We start from the raw sequence: 25,979 nt of genomic DNA, 5'->3' as shown, positions 1-25,979 counted from the left end.
TATGTGTATGTGTGTAGGCTTCCCTATACCAATAAGCAATTGTTGGATTCATCAGGATGTCCAAGAATTCATCTCAATTCTGACACTATTTACCCAGAGATAGACTCACATTCCATACGTACAAGACTGCCCTTCATTTTAAATGCCAGTTGAAAGCTTGGGTTGTTACCTGTGCGTCTGACCCATGGGCTACAAATTGGAAGTTCCAGTGATCCCATCCTTAGGTTTGATTAATTTGCAAGAGTGTCTCACAGAACTCAGGAAAACCTGTTTGCTCACAGGTATATCAATTTATTAAAAAAGGATATAACTCAGGAATAGCCAGGTGAAGAGATCCACTGAGCAAGGTATGGGGAAAAGGCATGGAGTGTCTGTGCCGTGGAGTCCAGGCTCACCACTCTCCCAGTACCATTAGGTGCTCACCAAGCTGGAAGTTCTACGAACAGCCCTTTTGGATTTTTATGGAGGCTTCGTTACATAGGCATGATTGATTAAATCATTGGCCACAGGTGGTTGAACTCAGTCTTCATCTTCTCTCTCCAACCCCAAGGCTGTAAGTTCCAACCTTCTAAACACCTATTAGCTCCACTGAAAACCAGCCCCCATCCTTAGGTGTTTTTCAAAGTCACTGTATTAACATAACGTAAGAAACATCTTTAAGCTTTCATCACTTAGGAAATTCCAACAGTTTTGGGAGGTCTGTGCCAGAAACAGGATGAAGACCAAATATCTATTATATCATAATATCACAGGTACATTACTATTAAATAAAATCCATACTTTATTTGTACAAAAGTCTTTTTGTTTGAGAATCTTATCCAGGATACATTGTTGCTTTTAGTGTATTTTTTTTTTTTTAGTTTCATTTAAAAAAAATAAATCTTTATTGTTCAGATTATTACAATTGTTCCTCTTTTTTTCCCCCATAGCTCCCCTCCACCAGGTTCCTACCCCACCCTCTGCCCTTACCCCCCCCCCACTGTCCTCATCCATAGGTGTACGCTTTTTGTTCAGTCTATTCCCGCACCCCTACTCCCCTTTTCCCCTGAGAATTGTCAGTCCACTCCCTTTCCATGCCCCTGATTCTATTATATTCACCAGTTAATACTGTTCATCAGATTTTTTATTCCCTTGGTTTTTAGATTCACTTATTGATAGATACGTATTTGTTGTTCATACTTTTTATCTTTATCTTTTTCTTCTTCCTCTTCTTAAAGAATACCTCTCAGCATTTCATATAATTCTGGTTTGGCGGTGATGAACTCCTTTAGCTTTTTCTTATCTGTGAAGCTCTTTATCTGACCTTCAATTCTGAATGATAGCTTTGCTGGATAGAGTAATCTTGGTTGTAGATTCTTGCTGTTCATCACTTTGAATATTTCTTGCCACTCCCTTCTGGCCTGCATAGTTTCTGTTGAGAAATCAGCTGACAATCGTATGGGTGCTCCCTTGTAGGTAACTAACTGTTTTTCTCTTGCTGCTTTTAATATTCTCTCTTTGTCTTTTGCTCTTGGCATTTTAATTATGATGTGTCTTGGTGTGGTCCTCTTTGGATTCCTTTTGTTTGGGGTTCTGTGTGCTTCCTGGACTTGTAAGTCTATTTCTTTCACCAGGTGGGGGAAGTTTTCTGTCACTATTTCTTCAAATAGGTTTTCAGTATCTTGCTCTCTCTCTTCTTCTGGGACCCCCATAATTCTGCTGTTGGTACGCTTGAAGTTGTCCCAGAGGCTTCTTACACTATCTTCAACTTTTTGGATTCTTTTTTCTTTTTTCTTTTCCGGAGGAGTGTTTTTTGCTTCTTGGTATTCCAAATCTTTGACTTGATTCTTGCGATCCTCTAGTCTGCTTTTAGGTCTCTGTATAATATATATATATATATATATATATATTTTTTTTTTTTAAATACATTTTATTGATTTTTTTACAGAGAGGAAGGGATAGAGAGAGAGAGATAGAAACATCGATGAGAGAGAAACATTGATCAGCTGCCTCCTGCACAACCCTACTGGGGATGTGCCTCCAACCAAGGTACATGCTCTTGACTGGAATCGAACCCGGGACCCTTCAGTCCACAGGCTGACGCTCTGTCCACTGAGCCAAACCGGTTTTGGCTGTATAATATTTTTTATTTCAGTCAGTGTATGCTTAATTTCTAGTTGATCCTTTTTCATATCCTCGAGGGTCTTGTTAAATGCTTTTAGTGTATTTTTAATGATAGCTTTTTAATTATGCTGCTAATACATGTGACACATGTAAAACTTAGATCATATAGTTTTTATTTAATAATTTTCTCTGATTATAACATTAGTGTTTATTATTCGATGTTTACCTGTATTTTAATTTTTTGTACATTCAAAAGTGATATTTAGAAGAAGAGTTATGAGTAAAATTAGCACATATCTGTGACTTTCAAATTATGAAAGCAAGATCAGATTTTTAAAATACCAAGTTCATACTTGATATTGTTATTAAAAATGATTTTCTGTTTATTTGTGTTTTTCAGCAAAAGAAGCATTTGAAAAGAAGGTGTCTCCTATAATAATAGATAATACAAACCTACAGGCATGGGAAATGAAGCCATATGTTACTTTGGTTTGTACCTTATATTGTCATAAGTTTATAATAGTGGGTTTGAAATTATTGGGGATGTCACTTACATAAGTGAATCTTAAATAAAGCAGTCCATGGACTGTCTGTAACTAAGGTTTCTCTGGTCTTTAGCAAAATGAGGAAAACAGGAATTGTTTTTTTCATAAAGCTAAATTTTTTCCATTTTCAACTTCTGAGATTCAATTTTTATTAAATATATTTTTATTGATTTCAGAGAGGAAGGAAGAGAGTGAGAGAGATAGAAACATCAATGATGAGAGAATCATTGATTGGCTGGGCTAAAAATTCTGTATCTTAACATTTATATTAAGGACCTTTCTCATTAATACATATGGAATTTAAAAAATTGTAAATTTTCATTGTATGGTTATACACTCAGTTATTTAGCTAGTTCCATAAGCTACTGATATATATATATATATATATGAATTTAATTTCATATATGTTTTTTATTTTTACTTTTTGCTATTACAAATAATGGTGAACGGGATACCCTGTTGTATACATATCTTTACACTCTTATATAACTATCAATAGCATAAATTTCTGGAAGTTAATTGCTGGGTCAAAGAGATTGTGCATTTTACAATTTAACATGCTCATCAAGTGGGTTTGGCTCAGAGCGTTGGCCCCAGGACTGAAGAGTCCCAGGTTTGATTCTGGTCAAGGGCACATTCTTTGGTTGTAGGCTTGTTCCCTGGTCCTGGAGGCAACCAATTGACGTGTCTTTCTAACAGTGATGTTTTTCTCTCTGTCTCTTCCCCCTCCCTTCCACTCTCTAAAATTAATGGAGCCCTGTCCGGTTTGGATCAGTGGATAGAGTGTCGGCCTGTGGACTGAAAGGTCCCCAGTTGATTCTGGTCAGGGGCACATGCCCGGGTTGTGGACTCAATCCCTAGTAGGGGGGTGTGCAGGAGGCAGCCAATCAATGATTCTCTCTCATCATTGATATTTCTATCTCTCTTTCCTCTCCCTTTCTCTCTGAAATCAATACAAATATATTTTTAAAAAACCAATGAAAAACTATCCTCAGGTGAGGATTAACAAGCCCCCCCCCCCCCCGCAAGATTAGATAAGCTTTTGGGTTCTTTCAGTTTTAACATGCTATGAATTGGATACAATGAATTTAATTTCATAAATGTAATTATTTATAAAAGCTTTTTATCTTTTTTGTTTTCAGTCTCAAAAGCATAAATATAAAGTCCTTTTCCGGGAACCAGACACATGGTGGAAGTTTAGACCAAAGGAACTTGCAAGGTAAAACTTGGAGACTACTTAATATACTTTTTATTTCATGACATTGATAGAAAATCTATTGAGATTTTTCTCCCTTATGAATAATGAATGAAACAAAATGGATTAGATTGCAGCTTAGCCATTTAAAAATTGATAACAAATTTTGTATAACAAAAAGCATATAGGCTTTTTATTCAGTTTATGAAGAGTTTGCATCTTTTTGTTCCTACAATTGAGTTAATTAATAGAAAAATTCCAGTTGTCCGTATATAGGCAATACTTTAATACTTACTAATAATATGATGTCATTATCTGAAACTAGAACAGATGCTAAGGTTTGGCATATTGAACCTTGTGCTACTGGGGGGAACAAATTATTGTAGCTGCCTAGTGACTTAGAATACTGCAAGGAAGTGAGGAGACATAGATGAAAAGGTAGCAAATGCCCAGCTGTTCAGTTGTGCAGGTATTTCACCTCCTCCCTTCTTTGTTTGGTTGTTTGACTTGAATAAAAATGTTACTCAGGACAAGGACAGACAATGTATTTTTCTTTGTGCTCTATACTTCCTCAGATAGCCCTAACTTAATTTGGTCAGGCTCTCTTGGCAATTTTAACTAATTCCGATACTAACTAAAGGACAACCTAATTTTAGTGTATTCACAATGTTGAGCAACTATTCAAAAAGAAACCCTGAACCTGCTATCAGTCACTTCCAATTCCCTCCTCCCTTTGGTAGCCACTAATCGGTTTTTCTTTCTCTGTGGATTTGTCTATTCTGGGTTTTGCATATAAATGGAATCCTACAATATGTGGCCTTTTGTATCTGGCATCTTTCACTTAGTTTAATGGTTCAAGGTTCATCCATGTAGAATGGACCAGTACTTTATTTCTTTTTATTCTTTTGATACATTATCTGTATAAGTGAGCGAGATTAACCTACAGATTTTTCTTCCTTGCCCTTCCTTGCCTGGCTTTGGTATCATAATTTTAGGTTCATAAAATTAGTTGGGAAGTATTTCTTCTTTTTCTCTTTTATGAGTTTATGTAAGTTTGAATATTTGATAGAATTTACTTACGAAACTATCTGGATCTGGTGTTTTCTTTCTGAGAAGGTTCAGTTGAAATTTTTCCATTACACCAAAGTTTTCAAATTTATTAAGACTTTATTAAAATAATTACCTTACCATTTAATCTCTGCTGTATCTATACTTAAGTTCCCCTTTTCATCATAATATGTTTATGTGTATCTTCCTTCATTTTTCTTGATTATTCTCACCAGAGATCAGACTTTATTAGCCTTTTCAAATAACTCTGCTTGATTGATCTATTATGAGTTGTTTTATATTTAATTTTTTATATTTCTGCTTCTCTTTTATTCTGTCTTTGCTTTTTAAAAAATTTATTTTGCTTTGTGTATTCTTTTATTTTAAAAAATCTTTACTTTAAAGTTTAGGTCACTTTGTAATATAATTTGGTGCTATAAATTTCACTGGGTACTATGTTAGCTGCTCCCAGAATTTTAATATATAATACATTCTTTTTATCATTTGTTTTGTAATTTGCATTATGACTAATTTTATTCTTTAGCCCCTGGGTTATTTAGAACTATGCTTTTAAATTTCTGAACAGATGGTTTTTAAATTTATCTTTAAAAAAAATTGGTTTTTAACTTCAGTAGGTAAGATTATGCAGTTTGTGTGATACCAATTACCTGATATTTTAAAAAATGTATTTATGGTCTAGTTCATTGTCAGTTTTTAAATAAATGTTTCATATTTGCTTGATAAGAATGTATACTGGTTATGGTGTGTTAATATCTTATTATTCTGTTGTTCACATCTCCCATAGCTTTATTTTTATTTTTAAAAATTTTGCTTGATGGATTAATGTGAGGAAATCTCTGTGAGAGAGGTGTGTTGAAATCTCTCTGTATTGTGTTGAATATGTTAGTTTCTCCTTATAACTTTGCCTATTTTCACTCTATATATTCTGAGGATGTATTTTGAAGTGTATAGAAGCTTAAGATTTTTATATACCTCTGATTCATTGAATATTTTATCTTTGTCTAGCGATTTTCTCTTTTTCTTAATATTAATTTTTGTTACAAAATCTAATTTGTCTTAAGAATTTCACCAGCTTCCTTTTTGTTATATTTGAGTGTTATTTCTTTTTCTATACTTTCATTTTCAACCTTTCAGTATCTTTGTGTTTAGGTGTATTTCTTGGAACCAGTATGGTTGGGTTTTTAATAAATTCACTCTGTTTAGCTTTGGCTTTTAATTGATTAAGCTTAGTTCTTTTATGGTTATTTTGGTTTTTCATATAATTGGTCTTGCTTCTTACTGTCTCTGCTTTCTACTTACCTCACCTTTTCTGTGATTGTTTTATCTTCTATCACAGAAAATTATATATTTGAAAAAATTTTCCTATCATGCTTATTTTTTTATTGAATGCAAATTTTCTTATGCAGTTTTTTCTTGTATGCTAATTTGGAAATTTCATATACTTTTTTATTTTTCTAGTGTTACATTAAAAATTTTATCATGCAAATTTTGAAGTTGAAGCATTTCCTTAGCTTTACTCCTCTAAATATTTTAACTCTAATACACTTACATGCTGTGAATACCTCTCTTCCAACTTACATGCTGAGATTATCCAGAATGTACAGATACTGTTTGTTTTTACTCATGGAGTTATCACTTTGTGCTTAATTTTTCTTTCACTATAGATCTTTCATCTGGGAATTTCCTTTTGCCTGACATTGATCTTTTAGGATTTTCTTTACACTATAGGCCTGCTTTATGTCACACTTTTTTTTTTTTAATAATCTGAAAATTCTATTATTGTCTTCATTCTTTTAAAGTACTTTTGCTAAGTATAAATTCTAGATGGACAGTTTCTGTTATTGAAGATAACATTTAACTCTCTGACTTCTATTTTTGTTGTAAAGTTAGTTGTAATTTTAATTTCTTTGTAGGTGACTTTTTTGTTTTTAATTTCTGGTTGCTTTCGATATCATCTCTTTATCTTTGAATGACCATTTCGGTACTCTGTTTCTAGTTGTGGATTTCTTATTATTTATCTTTTATGGGATTTGTTGGGCTTCTGAGATCACAGGCTTGATTTTTTTCATCAGTTCTGGAAAATTCGAAGCCATTTTTCTTTAAATCGCTTCTGTCCCATGTATTCTCATTTCTCTTTCTGGGACATGGATTAAACATATACTATAGACCTTTTTGCTCTGTCCTTAATATCTATGTCTCTTAACTTTCCTTTCATATTTTCTCTGTGCTTCTCTGTGATCTGAAACCAGACAAGATCGAGGTAGGTAAATACGAAAGCCAGATTTGCCAGGTGGCAAATGCTAATATTAGCCCGGGATCCAGACCCTCAGCCTTGGACCCAGCCTTAGACAGGAGAGATGGAAGTAAGATGCTTCCTTTAAGTAAGACTAAAGCATACTGTCCTGGAAGATGCAAATTCAGATGCTGTATGAATGAAAGCACTCCCAGTTTAAGCCCTAAAGATCCCAATATGTTAGGTTCCATTTAAATACAAGCTCATAAACAAAAACACACAAAGAAATAAACCATCATGAGTGAAGTCACATCTATAACAAACTTCATATTTGGACATCTGAGATTTTAAGTATTAGGAATTTTTTTTCTTTGTTTGAACTTAAAATGTATTAAAATGTATGTTTGCTTTAATTTTGTTAGGTTTCAGTTTTTTGCAGCAGGAGGGTCCTTTAGAACATCCAGTCTGGAATTTTTTTTACTCACTATTTAATAGTAATTAAAACCTTGAAATGATGGTCATATTCTTATGAGATTTTTTTTAAGAGCTTGAGAATAACTTGTTTTAAAGTTATTAGGATCTGTGCATTTTTTTCCAAGTTGATAAAGGATATTTGGAAAAAGATTAAATGGAATGATTAAGAAAATGATAATTTAAGACATCCTGAATAAAATTAAAATTAGATTAAAATAGTATATATTATTTTCATAATCAGCTTTGTTATTTTTATGCATTATAAATATACTAGAGGCCCATTGCACGATATTTGTGCAAGAATAGGCCCCTTCCTTCACTCCCAGCCGACTGGGAGCCGGCATGTCCCTGCTCCCCAGCTCCTGGGAGCCGGCACGTCCCCACTCCCCTGCCGCCTGGGAGCTGGCAAGTCACTGCTCCCTGGCCTCCTGGGAGCCGGCATGTCCCCGCTCCCCAGCCGCCCAGGAGCCGGCATGTCCCCACTCCCCAGCCGCCTGGGAGCCGGCACATCCCCGCTTCCCGGCCGCCCAGGAGCTGGAACGTCCCCGCTCCCCGGCCGCCCCGGAGTCGGCAAGTCCCTGCTCCCCGGCTGCCTGGGAGCCAGCATGTCCCCATTCCCCGGCCGCCCAGAGCCAGCAAGTCCCTGCTCCCCGCTCCGGGCTGCCCGGAGCCGGCACGTCCTCACTTGTCTCAAGTACCACTTGAGTAGCTCCCTCTGCCGCCCCCCTTCCCCTCATAGCAGGCTTCACTCCGCTCTGCACCTGTGTATGCAAATTAACCGCCATCTTTGTTGGGTTAATTTGCATACTCACTCTGATTGGCTGTGGGCGTAGTGAAGGTACGGTCAATTAGCATTTTTCTCTTTTATTAGGTAAGATTTTATTTTTATGACATTATTTGTTCTGATTGTTTTAAAAGCTTAATTTCCCATGTCCTTATCTTTTTCTCCTCTGGATTTTTTAGGCGTAATATTCATGGGGTAAGCAAAGAAAAAATAACAAGAATGTTGGAACACTATCAACGTTTTGTTTCAGTGCCAATAATCATGAGTTCTTCAGTGCCAGAAAAAATTGAACGTGTTGAGTTATGTGCATATTCTTTTGAGGACCGAAGTTCTAGGTAGGTTCAAGTCCCTATGTACAAATTTTCAATTTAAAACATAATTAAAAAAAAATTATATTGTGAAATCACTGGCTTGTGAAATAACTGCCAGATAACTTGTATAGCTTATATATATTTTTACCTGAAGCAAAATCTATATGATTAGCAGGGAAAGTAAAAGTTTGAGTGATGATGTGAGAATTTTTTCATTGGGGGTTTTGTGGGGCCATGTTTATACTCTGAATATTCCTGTCTTCATTATGTAACTTCCTGCTATCCTAATCTTTATCTGTTACCTTATCTCCTCATTGTTATTATTTGTATACTAGAGGCCCAGTGCACGAAATTCATGCATGGGTAGGGTCCCTAGGCCTGGTGGGCGATAAGGGCTGATCGAGGCCTTTTGGCTGTTGGCCGGGGCCTTCCTTCCAACTGCTGTCTGGGGCCTCCCTTCCCTGGCTGCTGGCTGGGGCCTTCCTTCGTTCCACGCTGCACCCTTGTGGTCAGCGTACGTCATAGCCATCCCGGTCTCCTGGTTGAACTCCCGAGGGGACACTTTGCGTATTAGCCTTTTATATTCTATATAATAAAAGGGTAATATGCAAATAGACTGAGCGGCAGAACAACTGAACAACCAATCAAAGCGTAATATGGTAATGATATGCTAAGGATGCTCAACCGCTTGCTATGACGTGCAGTGACCACCACGGGGCAGACAGTTGACAGGTGGACCAGTTGCTATGACGTGCACTGACCACCAGGGGGCAGATGCTCCAACAGGTAGGTTAGTTTGCTGCTGGGGTCTGGCTGATCGGGACTTAGTGACATGGGCCAGACATGCCCTGGAGCTCTCCCACGGTTCCTCCCCAGCCCAATTTTGGGTTCCTCAGCCTGGCCTACACCCTCTCGCAATCCAGGACCCCTCGGGGGAATGTCAGAGAGCCGGTTTCAGCCCAATCCCTCAGGCCACTCCCCTTGGGAGGGTGCCAGACTCAGCCCTCTCGATTGGGACTGATTGGGCGAGAGCCTGCAACAGGTACAGTGGGGCCAGGATGAGCTGGAGCGGCAGGTAGGAGTTGCAGGAGGTGTTGGACTGCGGGTTTTGGCCAATCCCTGCAGGCCACCCAGAGGGACCCACCACTGCATGAATTAGTGCACCAGGCCTTGGTGTATAGATAATTGCATATAGTTTTCTTAGATATTAGTAAAATAATGCTGTCATGCTAGTATAGTAAAAATTAAATTAAAAAAAATACATATATTTATTGATTTCAGAGAGAAAGGGAGAGAGAGATAGAAACATGATGAAAGAGAATCATGAGAATCATTGATTGGCTGCCTAATGCACGCCCCTTATTGGGGATTGAGCCCACAACCCAGGCTTGTGCCCTTGACTGGAATCGAACCTGGGTCCCTTCAGTCCCCAGGCTGATGCTCTATCCACTGAGCGAAACTGGCTAGGGCGTAAAAATTAATTATTAATGGTATAATTTTACTAAGTAATGCAAATCATAAACTTTTAATTATTTATTTTATTTTTATTTATTTTATATTTTATTGATTTTTTACAGAGAGGAAGGGAGAGGGATAGAGAGTCAGAAACATCGATCAGCTGCCTCCTACACGCCCCTTACTGGGGATGTGCCCGAAATCAAGGTACATGCCCTTGACCGGAATCGAACCTGGGACCTTTCAGTTCCCAGGCCGATGCTCTGTCCACTGAGTCAAACCGGTTAGGGCTTAATTATTGATTTTAGAGATTAAAGAAGGGGGAGAGAGAGAGAGAGACAGACAGATAGACAGACATTGATGTAAGATACATCTATCACTTGCCTCTCATATGGACTCTGACTGGATATCAAACCCACAACCTAGGTGTGTGTTCTGACTGGGAATCAATCCTATGACCTGGTGCATGAGACGATGCTCCAACCAGCTGAGCCTGGGCCAAGTCATAGCCTTTGGAAGTTTGTAATCCAGGATAGTACTGATTCTGTGAAAAATTTAAGACACATAAACAATTGATTAAATGAGTAAAGAAGAACTTTAAATATATATAGAGGTCTGAATTGTCCATATTTTATGATGGTAATGGATGGAGAGGTTCTATTAAAAAGAAGTTGGTAGTTGGGAAGGGAAAATTCATAAATTCCTTTTCATTGAGGTGTTGCAAAATGGTGAAGAACATGGATTCTTGAGCCTTATTTCCTGGCTTCCACCCCAAGTTTTATAATAAGTAACTATACAGTCTCTCCATTCTTCAGTTCTTCATTTCTAAAATGGTAAAACAGCACTTTCCTCATAGGATTTCATAAGGATTATTAACGCTTGTAAAGGACTTAGATTAGAATAGCATCTGGCCTATAGAAACTCAATCTAGATGTGATTTTAGTAGGAGGGCTTTATGGGAGAGGTGAGAATTTGAGAGCTCCTGGAGTAAAGAAAGTAAGGAAGGTTGACAAATTGATAAGGAAAGATTAGGCAAAAGTGCTCTTTGGGTCTGAAGTTAACATTAAGGATGGTTTAAAAAAATCTCCAGAGAGCTCTCTTCCCTATTTCTCATTTCTTTTAACTGTGCAAATCATGTTGGTTGACTCTCTGTGATTTGTATTTGTAAATGAAACTTAAACATTTTCCTCTGTAGCAAATGACAGGTAGGTGATATGGAGGCAGACCTAGTTTCACATTGTTAAGCTTAGGTAGGAAAAAAAACAGGGAGGTCTGCCCTTTTCTGGGAACACATTTAGAAACACAACTTTAATATTTATGCATAATAAGCAACTTAAAATCTCATATTATTCTATTCAAAAAAAGTTTTAGTGCTTCCTAGATGCCAAGCATTTTGCTATGTTGGGGTTACAACAAAGGGATTTATTCATAGTGTATTACGGAAAGACCAATATTAGCTTTTATAATTTTAATGTATTATATTTCTAGAACTTTTAGACTAAATGTTACGTGTCTTTTCAGTTGAATGCTTTTTAAATTTAAGTCACAATGTTAATAGTAACATTAAGAGGCTTCTTTATAACACCTTAAAAAAAAAATCTTACAGCCCAAGAGACAATGAAGACATTACCTCTGAAAAAGAAGAAAATGTCTTATCCTCATCTCTGAAGCACATAGAGTTAATTGAAGAGGAGCAACTTGAAGTGACCAAAGAAGCTGTGTTACCTGAGAATGTCACATGTCTCCCTAGTGCAGATGTAAACAAAGGAAGTGATGTGAATCCTAACATTCAGAGTGCTTTGATTCAGGAAGTTCCAGACACGTATTTTTTTGATTCTGAAAGCAAAGTAGGAGTAACAGACAAAAGTGAAAAAGAAGAGCAAGTAGAAATGGCTTCTGAAAAAGAATATAGTAAAACCGATACACATAGTTTTGTAGAGAGATTGTCACAAAGTATTAGCTATGGTGAAGATAATCAAGAAGACTGTGATCTTTCAAATACTGTATCACTTCAGAATGAAAATTCTTCACCTGGTGAAATATTGGGAGAAAGAACAGAGGTAAAGAAAAAAGCCTTTGGAAAACAAAAAAGCAAATCAACTTCAGAAAAGTTTCCGAGACATGAGCTATCAAATTTTGTTGGTGATTGGCCAGTTGATAAAACGATTGGTCAGAGAACAAAAAGGAACCGAAAAATGGAAAAGGCTTCATCTGTACAAAATGACAAAAAGGATAATTGTCCTCCATCATTCATAGTATTAGATAATGGTCTGTCTGTGAATATGGGTAACACCCAGCAACCAGGATGTCCACATGAAAGTGTAGAGGATGACAAGAAGTCACAATGTGATGATGCTTCAGAAGCTTTTAGTAGCTGTCACTATGATGCTTACAAAAATACTGAAAAAAACTCATTCAACATTGTGGGCGACTGGCCTTCATCTGATTCTTTAGCTCAGAGAGAGCACAGATCAAGAACGCCAAAGGCAGCTTTAAATGAACCCAGCCTAGAATTTGCAACTAATGACATTATGAGTGAAATATCCTCATACACAGCACATGAGGCCTGTTGGGGCACAAGCCCTGAAGAACTAAAAACGTTGGGTAGTGCTATTCTAGGAAGTTCTGAAATGCTATCTAGTGAAATGACCTGTGAGAATAAGATTTGTCCAAATAAAATGATTCCTGGGCAACACACATTGTCTCTTACTTTTACCAATAGTGTTCCAACTATTCCTGGTGTAGTAGGAGCACAGACTTTAGCTGAATTTCCAGAGGGAAAGCCTAAAGAAGTAGGCGTGTGTACCCAGACCGAACCACAGGATTTTGCTCTCTTATGGAAAATAGAAAAGAATAAAATTAGTGTTTCAGATTCTGTGAGAGTATTAACAGGAAGATTAGATGGATTTAAACCAAAAGCTTTCAATATTAACACAAACTTAGATGTTCAAGAAACAATTCCCTATCGGGTAATGCATGATAAAAGCACGTTTGTTGAAGAAAGTGAGCTTACCAGTGCCGATGAATCTGAAAATCTTAATATTCTTTGTAAACTATTTGGATCTTTTTCATTAGAAGCCCTAAAAGACTTATATGAGAGGTGTAACAAAGATATTATTTGGGCCACAAGCCTTTTGTTGGACTCTGAAACTAAATTATGTGAGGATACTGAATTTGAGAATATCCAAAAATCATATGAAGAAACACAAATTGGGCCATTTTCTCTAGGATTTAATTTGAAGGAAATTATTAGCCAAAGAGGAACCTTGGAAGATTATAATTCTGTGCCAGAATTTAGCCCTGAGATTGATATCACTGACCTGAATGCACAGTCTACCTGTGATTCAGAAAAGGGAAACTCAGTGCAGGCAGAAATAAGAGCTACAACTACTGAAAAACCTGGATTAGTAAGTCTATTTCCTAATGTCACCATGGATCTAAAGAACACTAATGAAGTGCTTCCTAATAGTCAGGCAGAACTTCCAGTCGAACATAATATTAACCAGTCTTTTTCAGGTGCTGTAAAAGCTACTCCTGCTCAAGATTGGAGTGAAATGGAGAAGACTCTAGAAGTGACAGATATTGGAGGCAGTATGCATTCTTCTTTGGATTTGTCTGATATTTTAAACTCTGTATCGAGCACTTCAAATCTTGAGTTAAATGAAGAAATTTATTTTCCTGATTCTTGTGAAATAAAAAAACATGAAAATCTTCCAAAGGACTATATGAAATTTCCAAACACAGAAGAATGTATGAATGAAGAGGAACAGGAAATGGAAAAAATTCTAATGACAGGGAGTACTTTGCCAGCTGGAGTTAGTGAGGAAGATAAAACTGAGATGTTGAATCCCACACCAGTGATGACCAAATCTCTTACCATAGACTGTCTGGAATTGGCATTACCCCCTGAACTGGCTTTTCAGCTCAATGAATTATTCGGCCCTGTTGGTATTGATTCAGGTAAGGAAAAAGTAAATGAGCTGTATGTGTGTCTTTATGTGAATAGAATATAGAGAGTTCTATTTCAATTTAAAAACTATCTCATATGTTAATTGAAATATGAAAGTAATTTGTGTTGTCTACCTTATTTTCTTTTATTTGTGAGAGGAAGGGAGAGAGAGAGAGAGACAGACAGATAGACAGACATCGATGTGAGAGAAATATTGCTAGGTTGCCTCCTGTATGTGCCCTGACTGGGGATTGAACCCGCAACCTGGGTATGTGCCCTGACCAGGAATCGAACCTGCTACCCTTTGGTGCACAGGACGATGCTCAAACAACTGAGCCACACCGGCCAGGGCAGTCTACCTTCTTTTTAACACTGTATTTGTAGAGGATTTTAAAAAATGTAATTTGAAGAAATAGTATTTATACAGAGTTTGTATTTATCCCATGCATATATTTGAAAGTTTTCTCTGATACTTACTGCATACTTATTTACACAAATGAACCTTTATTAACCCTTAGATGGTACTCCAGATACATATAAGGCAAGATTAATTTCTTAGAACACGCTTATTGAAAAGTCTCAACTAATGGAAATGAATAAATAAATTTTAGACTAATGGACATGAATAACTTAAATATATGAAGTATTGTATAATTGCAGCAGCCAAGAAATGTGAGAACAATGACATTAAATAAACAAAAATATTCCAAGAGAACAAGAAACATAGGTTAATAATTAATGACACAGATTAGTATTATGATACATAAAGTGGTTGAGTATGTGTTCTGCAAATATATGAGTCATGATTATAATTTTCTTTTTTCTCTTTATAAGGGTCTCTAACAGTTGAGGATTGTGTGGTTCACATAGATCTTAATCTGGCTAAAGTGATTCATGAGAAATGGAAAGAATCTGTAATGGTTGGTAGGCTTCTTCTTCTTTTTTTTTTTTTTAAATCCTCACCTGTGGATATATATAAATATATATTGATTTTATAGAGGATGGGAGAGTGAGAGGAATAGTCATATGAGAGAGAAACATTGATCCGTTACCTTTCCCCTCCGTCTTACCCCTTATGTACCCCAAGCTGGGATCAAGCCCACAACCTAGTTATGTGCCCTGACCAGGATTTGAGCCTGCAACCTTTTGGTGTATGGGATGACACTCCAACCAACTGAGCCACCTGACCAGGGATGTAGGCTTACTTTATTCTTATTTTTTAAAATATATTTTTATTGATTTCAGAGAGGAAGGGAGAGGGAGAAAGAGACAGAAACATAAATGATGAGAGAGAATCATTGATTGTCTGCCTGTTGCATGCCCCCCACTGGGGATCAAGCCCGTAACCCAGCCATGTGCCCTTGACCGGAATCAAACCCGGGACCCTTCAGTCTGTAGGCCAATGCTCTATCCACTGAGCCAAAGTGGCTAGGGCTGTAGGCTTATTTTTATAGAGCGCTCCTTTTGTATTCATTTGGTCACATTTGCTTTTCTTTTGTTTTTTCTCTCTTTAAAAAAAAAAATGTTTTATTGATTTTTATACAGAGAGGAAGGGAGAGGGATAGAAAGTTAGAAACATCGATGAGAGAGAAACATCGATCAGCTGCCTCCTGTACACCCCCCACTGGGGATGTGCCCACAACCAAGGTACATGCCCTTGACCGGAATCGAACCCGGGACCCTTTCAGTCCGCAGGCTGACGCTCTATCCACTGAGCCAAACCGGTTTCGGCCACATTTGCTTTTCAATATAATCTGTTATATGGAAGAGTTCTATTGAACTTTGACTTTGAGAGAGAATAAACTTTTATAATTGAAAAGATTACTGATTCCTCCTGCCCCCCAGTATTTTAGATTATTTGTAGACTAGCTAAATTATGTAATTAATGATGAAGCTCAATATATTGATTTTTTTCCTTTTAAGGGAAAAAGTCATAATTTTTACTTCTTAAAGACTTGCAGTACTGACTGAGTAAATACAGCATAAGAGCTCTATAAGTGGAAAAAATATATAGATGTAGTCATACTTTATAATTTTATTTACCTAATTTTATTGTATATTAGAGGCCTGGTGCATGAAAATTTGTGCACTTGGGGGGTCCCTTAGCCTGGCCTGCACTCTCTCATAGTCCAGGACCCCTTGGGGGTGTTCACCTGCTGGCTTAGGTTCGCTCCCTGGGGGAATCGGGCCTAAGCTGGCAGTCAGACATCCCTCTGGCAGCCTGGGAGCCCTCGGGGGATGTCTGACTGCGGCTTAGGCCCACTCCCCACGGGAAGCGGGTCTAAGCCATTAGTCGGACATCCTTAGCACTACCATGAGGCGAGAGAGGCTCCTGCCACTGCCGCTGCACTGGCCAGCCATGAGCCAGCTTCTGGCTGAGCAGCACTCCTCCTGTGGAAGTGCACTGACCACCAGGGGGCAGCTCCTGCATTGAGCGTCTGCCTCCTGGTGGTCAGTACACATCATAGCGACTGGTTGTTCCTGGTCGTTCTGCCATTAGGGTCAATTTGCATATTTCCCTTTTATTATATATGATTTAGATTTTAGAAGAACAATTAACAATTTTATAAGGAGAGATTATTTCTAGAGAAAAATGATATAATTTTTTTTTCCTAGTGCACCTTCCTTTGCCAATCCCCTGTTCTGTATTTGTGTTTAGGAGCGACAAAGACAAGAAGAGGTATCCTGTGGCAAGCTAATGGGAGGTAAAAGCACTTAAATTTTACTTCTAATGATCTTGTCTTGATATTGAAACTTGGTGTGTGTGTGTGTGTGTGTGTGTGTATGAATTTTAACTCATTTTAAGCATACTTTCATAAAATATGTTACCCAAGAATTTGGATTTGCAAATAAAAGTTCTTTAAAAATTGTTTTATTTTGTTTTCATAATGAAGAAAACACACACCCTATAATACAATTTAGCTTTCATGAGTGCTGTGAAATATGTAAGATTTTCTCTAATATATATATAGTCAAAGTGTTTCCTGTTAAGATTTGCTCTGAATGAAAGAAAACTGTTCTGGTTTGAGAGCAATAAAAGTGTTCATGTGTTTGATTGAGAGCATCGTTGAAATATTACTTGCCTATTAAAATTTTTTCTTGATGTTACTATTATTTGAGCACAAAAGTCAGCCTGCTCTTTTAGGTACATCTGCCAAATTGAAAATATTTGATTCTATACTTCTCTTTGATAGCATTGTCCTCAGTGATTAGTGCAGGTTGGCAGACCTGTTAATAAGGGTCTTCCTTTTGTGTATGAGTTCCTCCATATACTTGTTTTGTTCACTCCACACTGGGACTGCAGGTTAAAGATTCTTAGGATATGCTTGTGTTGTAGCTTTAAGAGCTAAAGCTGTTTGAGAACTAGAGGTGCCCAAAGGGTATCAAGAGTTGTATGAATGACAGTATTGACTGTTTTTTTTTTTTCACTCTCCAGGAAAGCAAAGAAAGGTATCAGAACGTGTTGCTATCCCTTAGAAATGCTGACATTACACATTTTTGTGAACTTCTTAGGATGTTCAGTTCCTTTCTTTTGTTGAATGTTGAATATCATTTGCTCAATATTTATTGGGTGCCTCCAGTGGATTGGTTACAGATTTGCCCAAATATTGATGTTTCAGTCCTTGGAGTGACTGGACAGAACTGACCAGAGCTGCTCTCGGTGGTCACTTTGAGTTGGCTGCAACTTCCTGTGTTTACTGTTGTATATGTCACTATTTTCTGTGTGTCGATGTGGCATGGAAAAGAGTGGAAAGTGTTGAGTTGATTTTTAGTGATACCTAGTCATGGCTCATTTGAAATATTCCTACATTTACACATGTCATTTCTTGCTTGCAGTAATATGAAGATGTATTTTGAAACTTCAGAGTTGCTTTATATTTAAAAGCTAAAAGTAAAAAAAAAAATGTTTCCCTCTCTGAGGTAAATGTAATAGTGTATAATGTTTAATTTGTATGTTTTTTGTTGAGGGTCTGACACTATTTATACTGCTTTTGTAGATCCTTCCCTGGTTGGGCATATTGGTCTTGATAATACTGAACAAAAATCATCTCAAAGAACAGGCAAAAAATTACTGAAGACTTTAGCAGCATCTGAAATGGCAGCCTTACAGGATCATTGGAATACTCAAACTAAAAAAGTATCACTCAGAGAAATAATGTCAGAAGAAATTGCCTTACAGGAAAAACATGATTTGGTATGAGTTAGTATAAATATTAAGCTTTTGTCTCTGACTCTATGTTGATCATGTATGTTTACTTTGTAATTTTCATTTGATTATATATTTCCTAGTCTGGAATCTGTATTTAAATTGACTGCCCTTAATGTTTAAATTGAAAAATGTTTTAAACATAGTTGAAAATAGGAGTTTTTTACTTCTGGGAAATTAGCTGATATTCTACATCAATAAACCAATCTGTATTAAATTATGTTGCTTTAGATTTAATTTTTCAGGCGATTGAGCTGCATATTTCTTAGCTTTTTAACATTTATGCAATTTTTAAATTCTAGAAACATGAACGAGATCTTTCATCTATATATATAAAAGCCTTTTCGACCATTTGACCGGTAGCTATGGTGCGCACTGACCACCAGGGGGCAGATGCTCAACTCAGGAGCTGCTGAGCTGCGGTGACTTGGCAGCTGCGGTTCTCGGGAGACGCACCCAGAACCAGAGAGGAGGGAGCCCGATTCTGGGGTGTGTCACCCGAGAACCACCCTCTCGCAATCCGGGACCCCTCGGGAAATGTTGGAGAGCCGTTTTCGGCCCGATCCCTGCAGGCCAGGCCAAAGGACCCTCCCGTGCACTAGTCCTCTAGTTTAAAGATAATTTCATTCATAAATTAGTAATAAGAAACGTCTGTCTGGCTTTTAAAGAAATATCCACCTTTGGAACAAAATTTTTTAGAGAATGTTTTAGAAATTTAACAATTTGAATTAAAAATTTAAGTACCCTTATCTAACTTTTCAATTAAACAAATTCCAACAGAAACTTCATTTCATTTTGAACTTTGTTTTTGTTCCTTATTCAGTATATCTAATTATATGAAACTATAAGTGAATTTTGTTTCCTTTGTATTGTTCTTAGCCGTTTTTGGAATTCTGAAAATTAGTATTAGACAATTTCAAAATCAGAAGAGGAAAGACCCTAAAAGTCATTTAGTCCCATTTTCTTTCTTTCTTTTTTTTTTTAAAAAAAATATATTTTATTGATTTTTTTTTTTTTTTTTTTATAGAGAGGAAGGGAGAGGGATAGAGAGTTAGAAACATCGATGAGAGAGAAACATTGATCAGCTGCCTCCTGCACACTCCCTACTGGGGATGTGCGGGCAACCAAGGTACATGCCCTTGACCGAAATCGAACCTGGGACCCTTCAGTCCACAGGCCGATGCTCTATCCACTGAGCCAAACCGGTCAGGGCATTTAGTCCCATTTTCAAGGAAAAAAATAACTCTTAGCTGGTGATCTTAACACTTTTATTTTCTTTCTTATTCATTTGACTGTTCAAAGAACACCTTTATATTTGGTTGAAATACATAGAATTGGGGCATAAGAAGAATGATGGGGTTCCTTTACCTTTATGTTTATTTTCTCTAATTAGGTTGTTAATTAAATTGGAAATGTGCTAGCATTCCCATCTTTGCATGTTTATATAATCCAAGAAACAGTCTCTTCAGTAGGATCTTATAATTTATTGTTTTTTCATATATCATAGTTTATTTATGTAATAAATTAGACTTTTTTAAAAAATAGGGAAGCCTAGAACTTACGCCCAAATGGTGTGATACTTTTTGTTGAAATACAATTTTCCACTGCTAAAACTTGTTTTTACGGTTTTAACCTGCCTTTTAATCTCTCAATATAATAGTGACCAATTGAACATCTTTGACTTCCCAACTTAATGCACTGTTTTTCCTATCAGTAATTTTTGCTTGTCTTGTCTGGGTTGTGTAATAGAAACTATGTTTTGGTCCCAAGGTAAAACATCCAGTAAGAGAATTTTGTGGTGCTTTCTCCTCATTTTTTTATCCCCAAAGGAGAAATACACTTTTTTTTTTTAAAGCAAAGACTATAAAATAAACTTCAGATGTAATGTATAGATAGAATAATTAATTGTAAGATGATTAATATTACAAGTTTTAATTTCTTTGAATTTGAAGTTTCGAAACTCTATGGCCTGGTAGATTGCCAATAAATCTGATCACTGAATATTTTAGTAAGTTCAGATTATAATGTATATTTTAAATAAAACATGAAATACTTTTAATTCTTGAGGTGTCTCTTTCTCAGGAGAAGTACTTCTCCTGAGCAAACTCTGGGATATATGATGCCGTCAGCTTTACCTATCCGTTCTTTTACTGGTCAGATGGTCACCTCTTGTAGTTCCTCTTTTATTATTATTTGGTGTCATAAAAGGCCTAAATATGGTTAGGCTTCAAAACCAGTAACTATTCTAGGATTGTCCTAGATTTATGTAATTCTTATATTTAGGAATTTTCAGAATCACCTTTGAAATTTGATAGGAGCTTGTTTTTCAGACATTAGGATCTTTATAGCAAACAAAAAATATTTAGTTATATCATAATGTCAACAAATTGTCCTAAATTTAGAAATCACTTTAAGAATGTTTACTGTAATCCTAGGTTAGGATTAAAGTAGCACAATTTATAAAAATTCTTTTGGTTTAGCAATTTGAACAGGTCCAAATATGGCTGGTGAAAAAGCAATTAGTAACAATTTTCATACAGTTATTTTGAAGTAATAAATATGCTTGTAAAACTTTGAAAAATTGTGAATTTTAAGATTTCCTGTCAACCTGAATTTGCAACTTATTTGTACATTGTAGTTTCTGCCCATTGAGAATATGTTTTTGAGGACATTGTTGACAGCATCACACAGTGTCCCTTTTATGAGGACCCATGGGAGAAATTTCTCTCAGGTCTCAGTACCAGAAAAAGCTGTACTTCTCCTGAGCAACTGGTTTGCTTTTATTTAATGGACACTGAGAATCTTTATTTCCCCCTTTGCTTTGGCCACGAAGAAGCTCAGAACTGAATTTGTGGCCCACCATTAGCAATTGAACAGGATTTTGTGGCATGCATTTATATACTGATTTTACTTGCTAGCTTTATCTGTATTCCTACCTTTATTTTCTCTACTCTCTGATTTATTTATATCCTATTTATTTATATAGAAGATACCTTCATCCTGTTTTATATAATATGTTTGAATGTGTTGAGTGTGTATATGTGAGAGCATGTATGTATATATTTATATATGCATGCACACATATGTATATGTGTGATTGTGTGTATATATATTTATGAGCAGCTTCAAATACTTTGTAAAAATGGGATGTAGACCTAACCGGTTTGGCTCAGTGGATAGAGCGTCGGCCTGTAGACTGAAAGGTCCCAGGTTCGATTCCGGTCAAGGGCATGTTCCTTGGTTGCGAGCACATCCCCAGGTAGTAGGTGTGCAGGAGGCAGCTGATTGATGTTTCTCTCTCTCATCAATGCTTCTAACTCTCTATCCCTCTATGTAAAAAATCAATAAAATATATTTTAAAAAAGGGGATATAAATAGTGCAAGAATATTTTAGCCTTTAATCAGTGAAGAAAGTCTGTGATTGCTTTTAAATTATTAGTCTTTTTGCAATAAAATAACCATGCTTTTGGATCAGCATAATTAGTATTATAAATTCCATTTTAAGGATTTTTTTTTTTTTTTTTAGAAAAGGGAGTCATTTATGTTTGAAAAAGATTGTGCCACTAAACTAAAGGAGAAGCAGCTCTTTAAGATATTTCCAGCCATTAACCAAAATTTTCTGGTGGACATTTTCAAAGACCACAAGTAAGTGCTAAAAGGATTATCTGTAGTTTCTACTGTGATGTCATTGAAAGCATATATTATACATTTTAATCTGATATTTTTCTGATAATGAATGTAATATAGGCATATTATAAACCATTTAATGCAATGTACCTAATGTAGCAAGTGAGCAGTTTCTGGCAATTGGTTTATATGCCTCCTCAATTTTTTTCACATGTAGCAATTATACGTATATGTGTACCTCTTTGCTTTTGTGTCTACATACAAATATGTGCTTCACCAAAGAAGAGGTTGTTTTTTATGTACTATTTTGTAGTAGTTTTGCTGGTATTTATTTTTCCTGTCTGTACTTAGTGATCTGCTCTTTTCTTTTTAAAGTCTACAGAATATTCCATAGTATTCATAAAGTGATTTCTTAAATTATTATAATTTATATATGCTCCTATTATGGACTTTTTGACTATGAGAAAATTGGAAACCATGTTGCTGCACTGAGCATCCTTGAGCAACATATATTTTTGTGTACATTGGTGAATGCTATTGTAGGCTAGTTCCTAAAAGTGAAATTGCTGGTTGAGAGTGTGTGCATTTAAAATTTTTATAGTTAATGCCAAATTTTCTTTGATACAGGCTTTCTGCGTTAGTTATATGTACTGATAGTGTAACCCTCCTTGATAATAATAATCTTTAACATTTTTGCCAATCTGATGGGAAAAATATTGTTTAAATATTTGTTTTCCTAATTATTAGTAAGTTTGAGTAATTTCGTTTTCTATTCTAATTGCTTGCTTTCTTTTTGTCTGTTTTTCTTTTAGTTGTTTGTGTTTCTAAAAATTTTTAAATTTTTTATTTATTGATTTGAGAGAGAGAAACATTGGTTTGTTGTTTTGCTTCTTTATGCCTTCATTGATTCTTATATGTGCCCTGACCAACGATTGAACCCGCAACTTTAGCATATTGGAACAACACTCTAACCAACTGAGTTACCTGGCCAGGGCCTGTAATTTTTTCTAGATTTGCGAGAGCTCTTTATATATTATTTATAGCAATTTTTGTCTGTTAACGTAGATTATAATGATTTTTCCTGCTGTATTACTTGCTAACCCAGTAAAATCACTTTGGTCATATACATGTTTTAATTCTAATGTTTTATCAGAAAATATTTTTTTATTGTTTCTGAGTTTTATGTCTTTTTTAGGAAGTCTGTTCTACACCCATTTTATAAAAAATATTTTCTTGCTCTGGCCAGGTGGCTCGGTTGGCTGGAATGTCATCCCATACACCAGAAGGTTGTGGGTTTGATTCCTGGTCAGGGTACATACTTAGGTTGCAGATTCGATTCCTAGTCAGATTGTGGTTCCATCCCTGGTTGGGGCTGGTACGGGAGGCAACCAATCAATGTTTCTCATATTGATGTTTCTCTCCTTGTCTTCCTCTTTCTCTGAAGTCAATAAAAAGGGTCGGTTGGTTCAGTTACTGCAGTATATGCCTGAGGTGTAATTTTCTAGTGTTGTACCCTTCAAGCAACATCAGTAGTGGACACTGGCTTCCAGCCCCATGAATGGGTAAGCTGGGTGATTTTAAGGACTAGTTAGGATGTAGGTAATTGCTGGTAGCTTCCAGGCCCTAAAAGCTCCTGTGTGTTGAGCATGTCTGAGACAGCAAGATGAGAGCAATCTAAAGTGGAATTGGTGGTTCCAAATGATGCTCCTTCATGGGTTGTCTTTAATAAATTGAAGAATAGGAAAATAATCACATTATTTTAGATAACTAGTTACCACATTTCAAAAATACTTCTTAGTGCTTCAGTTCTTGATTATCTGGCCATTGGAAAAATCAGAGGTATAAATAATCTGAAATAATGAGCAGTATAAAATCATTTATAATTTGCTTTGGAATGAGTTTCTTCAGATATTAGAACATGAGAATTTCAGATGTTTGTCAATTTCTAGAATTTCTTACTACAGATAATGTAATACCACCATGAAAACATGCCTGAATAATGTAGGGGTGAGAAATAGGATAGTGTTTCACTTCTTCCTTTCTGTATCCTTGCTTAGATTTCTTTGACTAAAACCCTATTGTGTAAGTAAAAAGTGAAATTCAACACAATAAAAATATCAGTTTAAAGATCTATTCTCTGTATCTGATATTTGAAGGATACTGAAACCATGTGTAAATCTAATAAGGGATTTAAGAAGTATTAAGTGATAAGATGAAAGATTTGTTATCTACAGTCTAACTAGAATAAAAGATCAGAAAATGAACTACCAATATGTTCTTTTAGTATTCATTTAAAAAAAATATATTTTTATTGATTTCAGAGAGAAAGAGAGAGCTAGAGTTAGACACATCAACAATGAGAGAGAATCATTGATTGGTTGCCTCCTTCATGGCCCCCACTGGGAATTGAGCCGACAACCTGGGCATGTGCCTCAACCAGGAATCGAACCATGAACCATGACCTCCTGATTCATAGGTTGATGCTCAACCACTGAGCCACGTTGGGCGGGCTAGTGTTCATTTTCTAAACCAGTTTTTGAGAGCCTATACTTGGTAGTTTCCCTCTGTCATTCTTGAGTCTTTGAGTTGCATGATGGGCATTTGCTATCTTTTTCTGAAATGTTTAAAGGATTGTTATGTTAATGTTTTCACATAACTTTTATTTTTATCTATTGACATTATATTTGTACTTAAACTCTCTACAGCTACTCATTAGAACACACAGTGCAATTTTTAAACTGTGTTCTTGAAGGAGACCCTGTAAAAACAGTTGTAGCACAAGAGTTTGTTCACCAAAATGAGAATGCCACTTCTTACACTGCACAGAAGTCTAAGGAGAAAAAGGTATAGAATTGCTTATTTTTTACTATAATGTTAAATGTATTTGAAAATATTTTTGTTTTATTGAGATAATTTTGATAGATCCTCCCTTCCCCCAACTGGTGGGTGGATTATGATGTAACCTGAACCTGCGGCCTGGACATACCTGAGTACCTAACCAGGCACCTTATATGGACTATACATTGAACCACCAATTAGCACCTGCCAAATACCCTAAGCCCTTGACCCTAAGTACCTGAGTGACTAACTATATACCTTATATGGACCATACATTAAGCCACCAATCAGCGCGTGCCGAGTACACTAAGCCCCCATTCCTTCCCATTCCTCCCCTCAAAAGGCGTGTTCACCTCTGCACGTGTTGCAGTTCTCTCCTTGGGAGACAGCCCGGCAGATCCTTCTCCTCAAATAAAGCCTGTAGTCCTGGTTTTTCGGCCTGTCTGATCTTTCATTTGGTGCACCGTTTTGACTAGATTGGAAATTTAACCACCGATACCGTCTTTGGTTTAGAATGTCTGTTTACTCAAAGTAATGAATTTATAGCTGATTATGATTTTTCCTTCAATGTCATTGTCATTGTGTACCACTAGCACTTGAATTTCTGTAACTTTTTCTGTGTGGACTACACAATAGAGTATGAGGCTTAGTTGAATAGCAGTGGGATTGTAATATAGATGGGTCTTAGGCTGTAAGTATGTGGGCAGAGATATTGAACCATTTGAGAAACTGCCAAACTTTTCCCCAAAGTGGCTATTTTACATTCCCACCGGCTGTGTATAAGGGTTACAATTTCTCCACATTCTCTCTGATAACTTACTATTGTCACTCTTTTTGGTTATAGTCATATAGTGGGTGTGAAGTTATTTTAAGGGTACCTGGTAAGACACTAACACATGGAGATGGCATAAAGGAAGAAGTTTATTACATGCACAGATCTCTAGCAATAGGAGGTATGGCCCACCATCCAGGGCCATATGGGAAGCACCAGGTTGGTCAGGAGCCAGAGGAAGTGGGGGAGGAATACGGGCAAGAGGCTTTTTTGTAGTTTCTGTGGGAAGGAATGGGTGAGGCAAGGTAAGCAGGCTTAGGATTGGCTAGTTTGAATAATTTCTGTAGGCTTTGGGGCATAGGAACCATCCCTAGTTTTCTGGTACTTGGCCTGGGTGACTAGGGTATGTTGATGGTGA

General features: G+C 36.5%; 1 protein-coding gene across 1 annotated transcript in view; it reads left to right on the top strand.

Moving 5' to 3' along the window:
• The window catches only part of N4BP2 (NEDD4 binding protein 2), a 73,638-nt gene that overhangs the window by 29,537 nt on the left and 18,122 nt on the right, over positions 1 to 25,979 (top strand). The window contains exons 7-15 of the mRNA XM_054729399.1: positions 2,504 to 2,592; positions 3,791 to 3,867; positions 8,582 to 8,737; positions 11,775 to 14,128; positions 14,952 to 15,037; positions 16,777 to 16,822; positions 18,116 to 18,312; positions 21,851 to 21,969; positions 24,657 to 24,795. Of these exons, the coding sequence (XP_054585374.1) occupies positions 2,504 to 2,592; positions 3,791 to 3,867; positions 8,582 to 8,737; positions 11,775 to 14,128; positions 14,952 to 15,037; positions 16,777 to 16,822; positions 18,116 to 18,312; positions 21,851 to 21,969; positions 24,657 to 24,795 (3,263 nt within the window). The remainder of the gene's footprint in view (positions 1 to 2,503; positions 2,593 to 3,790; positions 3,868 to 8,581; positions 8,738 to 11,774; positions 14,129 to 14,951; positions 15,038 to 16,776; positions 16,823 to 18,115; positions 18,313 to 21,850; positions 21,970 to 24,656; positions 24,796 to 25,979) is intronic.

Source organism: Eptesicus fuscus, chromosome 2 (genome assembly GCF_027574615.1).
Source record: "Eptesicus fuscus isolate TK198812 chromosome 2, DD_ASM_mEF_20220401, whole genome shotgun sequence".
Taxonomy (NCBI): Eukaryota; Metazoa; Chordata; class Mammalia; order Chiroptera; family Vespertilionidae; genus Eptesicus; species Eptesicus fuscus.
This window is presented reverse-complemented; position numbering and strand designations above follow the sequence as displayed.